Source organism: Nannobrachium achirus (assembly GCF_963921795.1).
Source record: "Nannobrachium achirus genome assembly, chromosome: 21".
Lineage (NCBI taxonomy): Eukaryota > Metazoa > Chordata > Actinopteri > Myctophiformes > Myctophidae > Nannobrachium > Nannobrachium achirus.
Genome location: NC_137828.1, coordinates 35,970,123 through 35,985,482, shown reverse-complemented (window position 1 = coordinate 35,985,482; position 15,360 = coordinate 35,970,123). Strand labels below are relative to the sequence as shown.

Here is a 15,360-nt window from a genome sequence, read left to right as displayed (position 1 = left end):
TGGCATGCTTATTATGCTTCTGGGCTTCAATCAGGGCACACTGCATTCACCGCCCGATCTGGACTAGCCCCCAAGTCTCCCCTATGACCAGGGCAGATATTAGGCGTTTGGGCTTTTTGAGCTACTCTGGCTACTCATCCACAAACCCTGTTCCATTGTTGACATAATGGGCGTTTCAGTTCTATCAATCAGGCTGCGCTGGAAACGGAGTAAACCCATGTGGGAAAAAGTAATCAGATGCTATCTCAAAATTACACTCTCAACATCAACAGCAACCCACACGCAGTTCGAGGCACACGGAAAAGACTGACCCACTGGATCCTTCATGGAGTGTCACTCACCGACCATGTGCTTCCTGACATGGGCCATGGTGTAGAACTTCTTCTCGCAGATCTCGCAGGAAAACTTTTTCTCAGCATAGCCATGGACAATCTTGTTATGCTCGTGTAAGGACCACAGCTTCTTGAAGGCCTTACCACATGTAACACACTGAAGGAAGCACAAAGATATCAAATATTGGGTTTCGATTGAGATGTACTGTAAATACTGTCCTCTAAAAAAGAAACAAAATTTTATTTTAAGTTATTTATAAGTTATTTTGCAAGTTAATAGTCCTGAATGGCTACATCCAAGTGTTTGTGGTCACACAGACACTTACTGTAAGCATGCATTGTACCAAGAATGTAATTACTGTGAGCAGAATGAATCAGCAAGTGATCTTGAGAACTATAGCACGGATCCAGCTGCTCAGTGGAGAGGATGTAAAATAGGAAGAACTGAGAGATTATAGAATGTATAATCACTGACTCGCAGTCTGTCTGTTCAAATACTAGAATTAATGTATTCGTATTGTTAAAGGGCTATGCCAATCAGGGACGTGCAGAGAATGTTAGAGAGGCAGGGGCTGAAATTTCTAAAAGGACCTTTTGGTGAAAATATTGAAAATAGCAGACCTCCAAGCTCACAACGCGTCCCAGCGTGACGCGTTGTGAGCTTGGAGGTCGGCTATTTTCACTACTTGATACCACACAAAACTAAGCATAAAAAAGGCAATACTGGAGATGTGGTGTAACGGCATGGATTTCTACACTGAGAGGGCAATTCTTTCAACATAAGATGATGAATTCAAGTTCAGGAGAGTTTGGACAAGGCAATTTTCTTCAACGCTGCCTTCATGTATGGCATGAAAAGAGGGCATTTGCATTTCTTTCACCATCGTGAAAACTGCATTAATGGTCTGTAAAGGGCAGTTATTACAGGTTTGGGGATCTTAGTATAATTTGATTTTTTGGGAAGGAATGGAACAAAAAATAAAATAAAAATGTTATTTGATTTTTCTTTCCCAACCAAAATATCAAATTATACTAAGATCCCCAGACCATTACAGACGAATAAAAGGGCAGGGGCACAAGCCCCCTTTCATGTCTATGCCAATATTCTGGCATGTTTAGCCAACAATGAGTTACATTGTATTTGACATTACCGTTGACCATTTCCCAAAGCAAAATATGGTTGGTTTGAATTTCGAGAAGGTCTCTTCATTTCAGTAAGGTTTGAAAATCAGACTCAAAACTTGCTTGAGATATTGTTTTAATGCAGTTTTGAAAAGTCTGGCAGAAAATAGTCCCTGGAGATAAAACTGATTTATGAACAAAATTCAAATGTCCATGACTTATTAACTCACAATGATGTTTAGCCAACACCGACTCAATTACTCAGTTAATTTTGTTTTAATGACTTCGGAAAAAATGTAAACAAATCTAAAGATAAAGCCATTAACAGGAAAATGGCCCATGTTGTATGACATTGTAGTGCCGACGACAGTATGGTCCTTTGAAACATTTAAACCCTGCTGCTTTTGGTTAGAGTGTTTGCCCTGAGAGACAGGGAGTTGGCGTTCAATTCCCCGGCTGAGTCATAAAAAAGAACACTGACCGCTAGGCCAGGCCACCTATAGGCTCCAATGTAGACTGACAGTGCGTCACGTGTTTGAGTCCCGATCCCGACGGCCTATCCTGCATGTAACCCATCTGTTTCTCCCCGTTTCCTGTCTGACTTCATGGCATGACTACATGGCATCATGTCCAGGGGGTGTACTTTTACGTCATGGCCGAGGGTTGTACTTGTACATCAAGCCGCCTCATGCTATAGAAACAGGAGGCTCCTAGTCCTACCCCATGTGTAATCACATTTTTGTCTTAGGAATGCGACAGAAATCTAACTTATTGAACTCAAGTCTCCATGGGGTGAATAATCAATAGGATAAAAAGTAATTTTGGGGGTGAACTACTCCTTTAATGTTGGGAAATGTTCACATATAATGACATGCTCAAAACACTGATGGCAAGTTGAAAGTGGTTCAAATCCAACCATGAGAGCCACAGTACCTGGATGCTCTTCTCACAGTCGGTCTGGTGGTGCAGCAGCAGCTCGCTCTCCAGCAGGAAGCGCTTGCCGCAATTGTTGCAGATCTGCATGCGGTTGTGCGTGACGTTCATGTGCTTCTCCAGGTACCAGCGGTTGTTGAAGACCCGGGGGCACTTCTTGCAGGGGAAGTGCTGCTTCTCCTCCAGCCTCACCTTCTGGCCCAGGCTCTCCGGGTCCGCCGTCCTCTTCCGCCCCCGCCGCTGGTTGGCCAAGGCGGCCTCGCTGAGGGTCTGCCGCATGGAGGCGGCAGCAGCGGCGGCAGCCATGGCCAGGGCCCTGGTGCCGCAGCGACTTCGCTCCGGTATGGCGGCTTGCTCCAAACCTGCAACATTTCTCATTATTCATCTATCTTTATTGAATTTATAACCATATTTATTTACACACGCGCACACACAACAAGGTCGACTGCTTCCCAAGGTGGGTTTAATTTCAAGAAGGGCAGCGTTTAGATCCAAACGGCATGTGAGAGGGGAGAGCAGCAGCACACACACACATACCATTCACAGTGCATGTAGCCGAATGCAAATGAAAACAAAGGTCTGGGTACCGAGGCTACAGAGCATGGTGCATGGAGAGGGGAGAGAGAAGCTCTGCACAAGTTTTATTTGGGCATGGAAATTAATGATAGAGGGCGCTTGTCCGCAGTCTGTGGATGATCCCAGCATCACACGAAGTACAGCCAAAAATCATGTATCTCATCAAAAACAATATGGATTACTCAAGTTGCGACATTTAGCCTGGGTACCAGCCTTCTACGCTATGTTCAGTGGATTGGTTTTGTCACTTCGCTTCTCACTCTGGCCAGGCTCCTTTTGACTCGTATTTCCGAATGCCACCTGCTACGTATAGCAACGTTGCTGCATATTGGATGTTGTTCCAACGAATCAGAGTAGGGTTAGGGTAGCTACGTCATCAGCCAGCCAATACACACTGGTGTGTCCCACCCCGCACCACAGACCAATCAGAAGCCGCGAGTGGTTTCCACTCGGTTTCTATGTCCCGCCTCCCTTGGAGATAGGAGCCTGGCCAGACTGAGAAGCGAAGTGACAAAACCAAATCCACTGAACGTAGCGTAGCGGGCTGGTACCCAGGCTACATAATATTCTATGATTTTATATATATTTATAGACAATGTTTTAAAACTCTCAGTTAAAGAGATAAGAGTGAAATCCTGGAATGAACAAACCTGGAATGTTTAGGGTGTTCTCCTCCTCTTCCTCATCCACCATGTCCTCTTCCTCGCTGCTGTGCAACAACATGTCCTCCACTTTGCGCTCGTCGTCGTCCTCCTCCTCCTCCTCCTCCTCCCTGAGCGCGTCCTCGCCGTCGTAGTCCTCGTCGTTCTCCTCCTCCGAGTCCCGCTCCTCGTTCCGGTGGCGGCGGCGGCCGAACATGGAGCCGAGCTCCACTGCGCTCGCGGTTTTGCCCTCGGACCCCTTGGACACGTTGAGGGTCTGGTTGTTGAGGTTGACCTCCACGATTATCTGGTCTCTGTTGAAGGAGGAGCGGACGTCCGAGGCCTCCGACTCCTCCCTGCCGTTGCCCTCCACCTTACACGACCCCCCCACACCGGCCCCTGAGCCCTCGTCCTTCTGGTAGTACTGCGTGGCCTGCTGGGCGGCCATCTTGCCTTGGGGCCCTTCCTCCTCCACCCTCACGGAGAACGGGCTGCTGCCCTCGCGCGTGTACACCCTGCCGAGCTCCGCCTCCTGCTTGATCTCCCGGTACAGCTGCCCGTCGGGCATCGCCATCGAGGCTGCGTTGCCGTCGTGGGCGGCGGCCAGGTCGGTGGCGGCGGTGGCCCTCAGCGACTGGCTGCTGATGAGGTCGCGGCAGGAGGCGGCGATGTCGCCCATCTGCAGCAAGGTGGCGGCGTTGAGCACGTCGCGCACCGTGCGGCTGCTCACCAGCAGCTTGGAGGTGTAGATGAAGTTGAGGATCTGCTGCAGGCCCTGCGAGGTCAGCGCGTCCAGGGACAGGTCCACACGCCGCAGCTGCTTGCTCTGGGCGAACAGGGAGTGGAAGAAGGGGCTGTATAGAAGGAAGGTTTTATTGGTCATTCACCACTCAAGTATAGGCCTTTTTTACATAATCGTCTAATCGCAATATTTTGCCATAATCGCAATTATGTTGTCATAATCGTCATCATCGTTTACATGTTAAAAGAAATTCATATATTTCAAAACATTTTCCAAAATTGTGGAAATAGCAGATCTACAAGCTCACAACGTGTCGCATTGCCACGCGTTGAGCTTCTAGATCGGCTATTTTCACAAATCAATGTTCTTTTTTTAAGTATAAAGTTGTCAAATATGTCAGTCATTTCTTTGTAGATGTGTCATATCTGCCATGTGCATTGTGCAACTTCAAAGCCTACAAGCCAAACAGAAATGTAATTGTCACAATTATCTGAGTGACGATTAATCATCATGTAAAATGTCATAATCGTGACAGCCCTACACTCATGGTGAAAAAGCGAAATGAAGTTTCCCCCTTCACGCACTCACACACACACTGTATAATCAAAAAGAATAATTGTGACCTTGGTGAAGTCTCCTCTGGAGCTTGTCACAGACACAGAAATTGTTCAGGCTAATTGAGAAACCTGTGAACATTCCCACCTCGGATGATTACACTTCTTGAGAAAGCTTTCTACCTGTGATGTCTACTCCTGTTCAGTCATTTCTGGTGATGACACTGATAGTCCAGTCATTATATGAAAAAACCTAAAACAAATTGCAATAGTAGCAAACTCAACTGATTCTGTATCCTCATTATGTCCTTAGTGAGGGAAAAAAAGTCCCAAGGAATCCCATCAGGGCAAAGTTTTGAAAACGACCTACCTACCTTCACTTACTATACACGACTACACTATAAAGGAAAATATGACTCCCAAAAAATCTGCTTTAAGTGGGATGTGAGGGGTCAAACTAGGGGTTTTTAATTATTCTGAATCCATTGCAAGCATTTGTTTTGCATGAAAAACATTCCTTGGGCTAAAAACAGACCCCAAAATGTAACTAATTTGGCAGCAATAATGTTAGGATTTTCTCGCCGTCAGTTGATTCTTCATATACTGTACATGAGTCAAACCGTCTGGATCATTTGTTTATTTTTGGAACACAGTCTAATTTGACGCGTTAAAAAAAGTCTATGGGAATTCTTAATGGGGGAAAAAAACGCGACCCAGGTAGGATATGTAAATTATGTCAGACTTTGGTGCTCTATAGCAGTGGTTCTCAACCTTTTCAGACTGTGACCCCCAAAATAATCACATTTTAACTGGGGACCCCCCCACCCTGACGAACACTAAGAGTTGAGGAATTACATTTTGTATAACACGGTTCTATTGTGAAAATAGACGATATACTTGCTCACACCGTCTCAAGTTGCAAGGCGTTGTGAGCATGTAGATCGGCTATTATCACAATTTCTGTCTCTAATATTTGACAATTTGGCCAATGTTTCATTTGTCATTTTAGAGGTATTAAATAGCCCTTAAATTGTCACTTTAGAAATGTGCATAAACACTCTATACACTTAAACTTTGTTTGTTTAACTGTTGAGAGAGAAAACAATGTTGCACATAAAATTAATCATCTGGGGACCCCCCAAAATAATTTGGTGACCCCCCTGTGGGTCCCGACCCACAGGTTGAGAACCACTGCTCAATAGGGAAGTAAATTGGGCATCAAACTGTGATGATGTGGTCAAAAAGAGGAGCAGACATGTTTCATCTGACGTACTCTTCTATGGTTTTTGAAGGAACAGGAAGAAAAGCTAAACTCGCAGGCAATCAAAAGGTGTGATCCTGTGTTCTACGAGCGTGTTCACAAGATTCTCAAATAGCCTGAGTGACAGACGTATGTTGCTATATCAGTGGTAATAATGTGCTCAAACATTTTGTTTCATGTCAAAATTATGTATTTGGCTGCAGAGCCCCAACTGATAATACTTTGTTCCAGGGGCAGGGACCACCAGAAGCAAAGATTTGAGTAAAAACTAGAAGCAGTGCTCTTCCGAGCACAGGTCTCCACCAGGTCAGGTAGGTCCTGGTGGCGCTAAATGTGAAAAGGTGCCATGTCTTCTTTGGACTTTAACGGCAATGTGACGCTGCATGCATGATTTGAGGCATTTTGTTCCAAAAATTAATTTGGCAAAAGTCAACCTGCTGGTGGTGCTATAACAGGCCAATGTGAAAAGGGTGGCATTTGTTCCTTGACCTTGTGGGAATGTGCGTGCAGAATTTCTTAGTAATCACAAGTTGCGTTCAGCCCTAACCCTAACCCTAACCCTAAACCATTTTGTTCAAAATGGACCAATCCTGTAAACTTTGAAAGCCAATATTAGCCAATTAGGATGGAATATGAAATATCGGACAGATCTGTCTTGATCACATGACTATAGGGATACTGTGTACTGATTTGCATGATTTTTGGATAAAATCTCAAGAAATAATAGGAAAAAGTTTGTTTTACATAGTCGGCCTCCTGGTGGTGCTTTAAAAGGCAGATATGAAAAATGCAGGGCATAGGTTTTTCCTTGTCCTCTAGGGAGTGCACATACAAAGTTGTACACTGATCAGTGGAGTTAACACAAATCGGCCTGTTATAGCGCCATTATGAGAATGGTTTGATTTTTTTTAAGTGGCATTTATTCCTCTGCCTATTGGGAATGTGCATGCACAATTCCAACAAAATCGCACATGCACTGCGTTCATGATTTCAGGCATTGTATTCAAAACGGACCAATCCTGCAAACTTTGGAAGCCAGTTTTAGCCAATCAGAATGGATTATGGAAAATCAGACAGATCCATGTCGATCACATGACTGTAGAGATGCTGTCTACCGATTTGCGTGACTTTTGGACAAAATCTGTAAGAGTACTGGCAAAAGTTATTTTTGCAAAATTCGGCCTCCTAGTGGCGCTAGAACAGGTCCATGTGAAAAATGTGGGGCAGAGGTTCTGAATTGGTATCCAGGGAGTGTTTGTGCAGGGAGTGTTTGGCAGCAACAGGGCCAACGGCGCCGCGCCGGAGATGAGCTGATAACAGACGGATGGACGCACACACACACACGGACGCACAGACGGACGCACGCATGCACGCACGGACGGACGGACGGACGGACGGAGACGAAAACATAGTCTCTCCCATGCCTTTCGGCTGGTGGAGACAAATATATACATGTAAACTCAAAGATTTGCACACATTTTCAAGATTTTTCTGAAATAGCAGATCTACAAGATCATAGCGTGGCATGAAGTCACAATATTATGAGCTTGTATAGCTGCCATCTTTTTTATCGTGACACATACACTCATATACAGGTATATACTGTAGCTCAAATCTATAGTGACACAGATGCTTTTCAGGTTAAAAGTTATGACAACCTCCGTATAAATGAAGTAGTAAAGTCAAACGTATAAAATGTGTCTTTGAAATGCAGAGGAAAGTATATTCAGGTATAATAAGTACAGTATTCAAGTAAATGTACATTGCTACTGTCCACCATTGGGCTTTATGGTATATTTACAGCACATTGATGGACAATTAAGGCCCATTCCCACTGGGCCAGATAACAGATAAAAAAATCTCTTTCTCCAGATATTTTTCCATTCAAAGTGGATGGTAGATACAGATAAAAAAATCTGTAAAAAATATTTGCCACAGATAAAAGTATCTGTGGCAAATATCTGTGGTAGATATTTTTGTATCTGTATCTACCATCCACTTTGAATGGAAAAATATCTGGAGAAAGAGATTTTTTTTATCTGTTATCTGGCCCAGTGGGAATGGGCCAGATAATCACTTACTGTGTGTGTGTGTGTGTGTGTGTGTGTGTGTGTGTGTGTGTGTGTGTGTGTGTGTGCGTGCGTGCGTGCGTGTGTGCGTGGTGGTTGTGCTGAGAATGTTGTGCTAACTCACCTGTAGGCTGCTAGCACCCCCTTGTGGGCAGGGAAGGTGCTGCGCTGGCGCACCAGGACGATGTCAACGTCGCACAGGTCGGGCTGGAAGAGGCGCTGCTCGTTCAGCCTGTCCATCAGACAGGTGAAGTGCAGGGCCACATCCTCCACCAGAGAGAACTCAGTAGAGGGGAAGTCTGTCGTCTTCTCCACTATGAGCTGGACACACAAAACACAGGGGGAAGAAGTTACTCTGTCGTCTTCTCCACTATGAGCTGGACACACAAAACACAGGGGGAAGAAGTTACTCACATTTCTTTTTTACCTGAGTAAATGTAGCAATAGCACAATACCACTCTGTTACGAAAGGCAGGTGGTCACAATTTTACTTATTTCAAAAGTATTGGCATTAGAATATACTTGCAGTAATACATTAAATTACTCATTATGAATGGCCCATTTTTTTATGTTTAGAAATCCAAAAATAGCACATCTACAAGCTCACAATGTGTCACGATGCACACCTTGTGAGCTTGTAGATCTGCTATTTTCAAATGCCCAAAGTATAATAAGTGGTAGTTAATTTATGTTTTGTGTTAATGAGCTAAATCTACAAAGTAACTAGTGACTAATGTTTTCAAATAAATGGAAATAATGAAGCAAAGTAAAAGTACCAATTTTACCTACAGTACAGTACTTGAGTAAATATACTTAGCTACAAAAATGCAAACAGAGGGGGTTGGAGATTCAGTTACCCCTCATTTCAGACTGCTTGTTTCTGCTTGTTAGCAAGAATAAATGTCTTTCATGTTACCGCGTTAACAAAAGGCTATTAATAATAACGCTCAACTCCAAACACCCCAAGAGTAATTAGCCTGTTGTCTTGTTAATAGATTCCAGAGTGTTAAGTGTACCACACACAAAGTCACAGACTCAAAGCAGTGGCTGCAACAGCAGTAGGGGTCATTGGAGAAAGAAAAAAAAAGAACAGATCTAAAAGGTAGAACCCTCAGCACTCTGCAACAAGGTCCACCGCTTCCCAAGGTGGGTTTAATTTAGCTCAGGAAGGGCAGGGTTTCGATCCAAACGGGATGTGAGCGGGGAGAGAGCAACACTGCACACGCACACACACACGCGCGCAAACGCAAGCACACATGCGCACGCACACACGCACACACACACACACACACACAGTGTCTCTCTACAATGACTGTCTGGCCCGAGCATTGATATTCAGTGCCACCTCTTCCCATTAGCTGGCTCTCTCTAGAACACCCACTCACTATGCGGCCCCCCGGGACCCGTGCGAATTATGCAAAAGACAAAACATGTCCGGAGGAATAATTAGGGGGGAAAAACCACGACAAATAATTATGAACTATAACCGTCCGTCCCTCCTCCTCCTCCTCCCAAAAAATGTATGGAATTCTTCTTTCCTTAGAGGCAGAATGGGAAGAATATTGACATAACTTTTTCTTTATTTTTATTTTTTTACTTCTTGCCTTTGCAACATGCTGTTAATTGCACCCACTGCATTAGATCGGAATATGTGCACAGAAAACGAAGAAAATAAATAAATATTAATTAAACAAATGTTTTGCTTTGGGACCTTTTTTATTGCGACCGGTGGTCGCAGTTTAGTATGTGAAACAGCACATCATGTCTCTGTCTGGACGAATACACCTTTTCACGGTCTATGGGTTTGCTGCTCCGAAATCATTGTGATGTCAGGGGAACCACTCTAACAGAATCCCTTTTATGCCCATATATGGAGTTCCCTGATGTCATCAATATTAAGCCCATATCTAACAAGAATTCATATGGGAATGCCCAGGGAGGCCACATCGGCCACATACTACACTAACAGAATCCATATATGGCCAAGACAGATGGCCAAGACAGCCCATATATGTGTGGCTGTTTCTACAGACAGGGATCTCCATATATGGGCATAAAAGGGATTGTTGCGACCGTTAGGTCGCAAGTTACTATGAAAAGCTCCACCGGCTGTCAGTCTATCCGTCACGTCACGTCACACTTTTGGCCCTGCTCTTATCTCCGGCACCGTTGCCCCTATCCATGCCAAATTTTGCACACACACTCCTTGGCTGGCAAACCACAACCCCCTGATTCACAAGCCCCTGATTCCTCACACTCCCCTCTTCTTGCGCCACCATGAGGTTGCCGACCTGACGGTTGCTTATCTCCCGATTAGGGAGTCTTACTGGTATGTATGATGTCAGATTTGTCATAGTTGTCATAGGACTTTCACATAACGAATAACTGAGTAAGCATGTTTGGGCTCTCACAGCATATCTCCATATACGTACATTATCCATGAACATGGATCTGAGGATCTCCATATATGGGTACTGGGGTCTCCACTCTCCACTCCATATATGGGTAACTGGTTCGATATACATCACTGGCCAGATGGCCAAAACATGGCGCGACCTCGCCATTTAGGGTGAGGTCACTTGTCTTACCAGTAATTAGATTACATAAAACGGTAGACTCTCTACGGCACAGTGGTTCCCACATCTCTCCGTTCGAGATCCAAAAGAGAAATGTGATGTCTCTCCTGGGACCCAAACTAGTGTTGTGACATTTTCACATTACACATTTTGGAATTTCTTAGATTTTGTATGTATTTATACAATTGTTTTTCCAAACATATAGAGGATTTGTGATGATGGTCCATGACCCACTCTGGTTCAGGAAGCATCTTTGACCAGTTTTGATGGAATGTTTTAAGTAAATAAATCTCCTCTCCTACATTTGAAAAAATATAGGCCTACATACAGTATATATTACCAGTAAGACGCCCTAAGGGCAAGAAGCTGAAACAACAGAGACTGACGATTTGTCCATATCCCAGGCATTCCCAGATATGGGCTTAATATTGATGACATCAGGGATCTCCATATATGGGCATAAAAAGGACAACGACGGAATTCATGTGCAAGTGTGACTCGCATCGCGACAACCACACTGGTTATCATGAGACTGACACAATATGTCCATATAATATGGGCATTCCCAGATATGGGCTTAATATTGATGACATCAGGGATCTTGGACATATATGGAGCGTGACATGAGGCATGACGGACGGACATGATCTGCAGGTTTTCTCGGGGACTGCCCATAAGTCCGAAGGTTCATTAGTCCGAAGGTTCATTAGTACGAATTTAGTTAGGGTTACTGAGGTTAAGGTTAGGGCTAGGGTTAGAGTTAGGCATAGTATTCTTAACAAATTCGGACTAATGAACCTTCGGACTAATGAACCTTCGGACCTAAAAGGTTTTAGAGCCACTGCTCTCTAAGCCCTCTGCAGTGTGAATGAGAAGCACCAGCACAACGTTCCAGTCTGTGTAACTTTACAAATTACAATTAAACTGCAAATGATCAATTCTTCAGCTTGGCCTGCTGCTTAACGATTTCTCTCTTTACGATCAATGTCGAGGCCCATGCATTTTAACCTTGAAAATCCTGCTACCTCTTTGAAGAATTCAATTATCTAATGCTAGATTTATTCATGGATTTATGCACTTGTTTTGTACTTGGAGCCAAAGGAGGAGTGTAGATTGGGTTATCTTTCAGCGCAAGGCCACAGACATTGCCCAAGGGCAAATCTCTACACGCCAAATCACATCCAATGAAAAGTTGTAGACTGGGACAAAGACTAAACTCCTCTGGATGATATGAATAAAAGTATAATACGCAAACTTATTAAGTATAAAGAAAGTCCTAGCGCTGCTGGGAACCAACCGACCCCAGATATCTGCAGTGGAGTACAGTGTTTTAAATGAGTGGTTCTCAATCTGTGGGCCGTTAGAATATTGCAAATGGGCCCGCAAATAATTAGCAAAACTCTACGATGTTAATGATAATATAACTGTAAAGGGATAGATCACCCCCAAAATGTATTTTTTCCATCAATTACTCACCCCATGGATTCATGGATATTTTTAATTTTTTCTTGCATTCCTAAGCCAATGATACAAAGAGACTCCTTATGTCTCCATAGGGAACAAAGCAGGCTCTTTGTGTCTCCATAGGGAACAAAGCAGGCTCTTTGTGTCTCCATAGGGAACAAAGCAGGCTCTTTGTGTCTCCATAGGGAACAACTGCTGGTCATCAACTTATTGGCTTAGGAATGCGACAAAAACGGAAAAATATCCACTAATTCAAGTCTCCATGGGGTGACTAATCGATAGAAAAAAGTAATATTTTGGTTGAACTATCCCTTTAAGAAGAAAAAATAAGTAAATTCATATTGATACAAGCCAGAACACAAGTGATTGATCATAACCCATCTGCCCACCACGGCAAGATGCTTTTGACATTTTCAACCAGTTTTACATCCATGCCACAGAGATGCCCCCAGCATAGTGTTTCTCAAACTTTCAAATTTCAAGGTTCCATTTGTACACTGTCAGAGTTACAGACTTGTATGGGTCAATTTAGGGTAGACCCCCCCCCCCCCCCCCCCCAAAGGAACCCACAGAGTCCCTGGAATCCTCTTTGAGAACCACTGCCCTAGCATAGCAATTTTGAGTGATCATTTATCACCTTCATCCTATTATGCGTCTCCTTCCCTGCGGGTTCAGCAAGGTCTTGCAGGACGGCAATTCCCCTTCCACAATGCTTAAGCAGGAGTTTCAGGGGTATGGGCAACATCTCTGTCCAGGGGGCCATACTGACTTTGATAAAGTGAGTGAAGCGCTGCCACACAGGTACGTGCACACATAGACATTAAAGGGGGCTTGAGCCCCTGCCCTTATATCTGTCTGTAAAAAGTGCCCTCTCCAGACCATGAATGCAGTTTTTACTATGGTGAAAGAAATGCAAATGCCCACTTTCCATGCCATACCTGAAGGCAGCATTTAAGAGAATTACCTTGTGCAAACTCTCATGAACATGAATGCAGCATCTTATGTTGAAAGAATAGTCCTCTCTGTGTAGAAATCCATGCCGTTACACCACATGTCCAGTATTCACTTGATTATACTTAGTTTAATGTGGTTTCAAGAGCGACCTCCAAGCTCACACTGCGACGCAGTGTGAGCTTGGAGGTCTGCTATTTTCAATATTTCCACCAAAAGGCCCTTTTAGAAATTTCAGCCCCTGCCTCTCTAACATTCTCTGCACGTCCCTGCCGCCACACATTGGACAATTGAAAATTAAAACACATGGTGTTGAATTAAGTTAAAACTGCATGAATTTGATACACGTCAGATTACTTTACAATAGGGTAAACTATTAGATCATTTTTTATTAGTGCCAGTACACCCAGAAATACCACTGCAGAGAACCATTCCAAAACAAATTCTTACAAGCCAACGAATTACCTGACTTAAACAGTATAGGAGCTGCGTTTCACAAATGCCCTTAGAATTTCACATTTTAATAAAGAGCCCACTTTTTTAAAGCTCATGACTCATGAGTAATGACCGGTGAAATGTCAACATGAGTCATGACAATTCTTCTCACTGTCTCTCTTGTCTTTGATGTTTTGAAAAGTTCAAAGCAATCACTTAAATTTAGAAAGTGAAGAAGGTGAAGTAGCAAGTAGACAAAGGTACAGAGATGGCCATGGAAATAATAACAATAATACACTTGACTTTTAAAGCAATTTTTGAAAATGGGTTACAAATTTCTCCAATTACACCTTACCTCTAAAAACACAGCATGTGTTCTCCATCATGTCTACTGCTAGTATACATTTAGTATTTTGTTCATGGTAATATTATTGACCACTCATTTTGTACAGTATGTCCTTGGCAAAATTATAGTTTGAGAAAAATGTCCATCACAAGCCCAGGAGCTGATGACCCTTTAACATTGTTAATCTAGTAATCATACTAGTTCAATGTTTCTGTATTGTTACATCTTGTATTGGTGTATAGGAGTAAAAGTATTTAGTTCTGGTTCTTCAGTCCTGTCTATGTTTTTTATAGGTGTTTCCGCAGGCTTTGTATAATGTAGTCGTTCAACAAGCAAAGAACATCAGTGCATGCAAGTGGTTTCAGAGAGTTACTTCTCTGAAAGAATAATAAACTTAAGTAATTTTGACTGAGCTACTTTTACTTGAAGTGGAGTACATTTTGACCAGGAGTATCTGTGCTCTTACTCAAGTACTGGGGTCGAGTACTTGGTCCACCTGTGGATGGATCCATGGCAGACTGTTCCACTGTTACATTATACATATTTAACATGGCCGCCGGCACCCCCATCCAACATCATTTGTGCCAGGGACCCCCCAAAAAGATTTGAGTTCAAATGTATTCAAAGATTCGCACACATTTTCAAGAAATAGCAGATCTACAAGCTCATAGCGTGGCACGAAGTGACACGCTATGAGCTTGTATATCTGCTATTTTTGAAGAATCAACTTAGCTAAAATCTAAAATGACACAGATGCTTTCCCAGTTTTAATGGGTTTATATATATATATATATATATATATATATATATATATATATATAAAATTATGTTGAATGGGGGTGCCGGAAATCACAATCAAGCACACACCAATGCTTTTCGAATTTGTCAACTTGCCTCTAGTTTCATCATTTTATAAAAAATGGTAAATGGTAAATGGTGCATTTATATAGCGCTTTTAATCCAAAGCGCTTTACATAGATTGTGCATTACATTCACCCATTCACACACACATTCATACACCGGTGGCGGAGGAAGCCATGCAAGGCACCAACCTACTCACCGGAGGCAATTAGGGGTTCAGAGTCTTGCCCAAGGACCCTTCGACATTAACTCAGGGGGAGCCCGGATTCGAACTGGGAACCCTTCGGGATTTATACCCTTCGTGCTCTAATACCAGTTTCTCTACCCCTGAGCTGTTCTTGTATTTGTTTTCATTGTCAAATTGGATTTTGTATTGGATTTTGTTATGGGTTCACCCACCCTGCCCAGGGAATGCTTGAAGCTAACTGGTGTATTTCTTTGCCTCAATTTTGCATGGGCCCTGGTAAGTAAACAAAATGTAATTTGACCATGGGGGT

General features: G+C 43.3%; 1 protein-coding gene across 1 annotated transcript in view; it reads right to left on the bottom strand.

Annotated features, from left to right (window-relative positions):
• Positions 1-15,360, bottom strand: part of zbtb47b (zinc finger and BTB domain containing 47b) — a 36,333-nt gene that overhangs the window by 4,793 nt on the left and 16,180 nt on the right. The window contains exons 2-5 of the mRNA XM_080751559.1: positions 8,355-8,551; positions 3,614-4,458; positions 2,388-2,749; positions 342-489 (exon numbers count right to left, since the gene is read on the bottom strand). Of these exons, the coding sequence (XP_080607685.1) occupies positions 342-489; positions 2,388-2,749; positions 3,614-4,458; positions 8,355-8,551 (1,552 nt within the window). The remainder of the gene's footprint in view (positions 1-341; positions 490-2,387; positions 2,750-3,613; positions 4,459-8,354; positions 8,552-15,360) is intronic.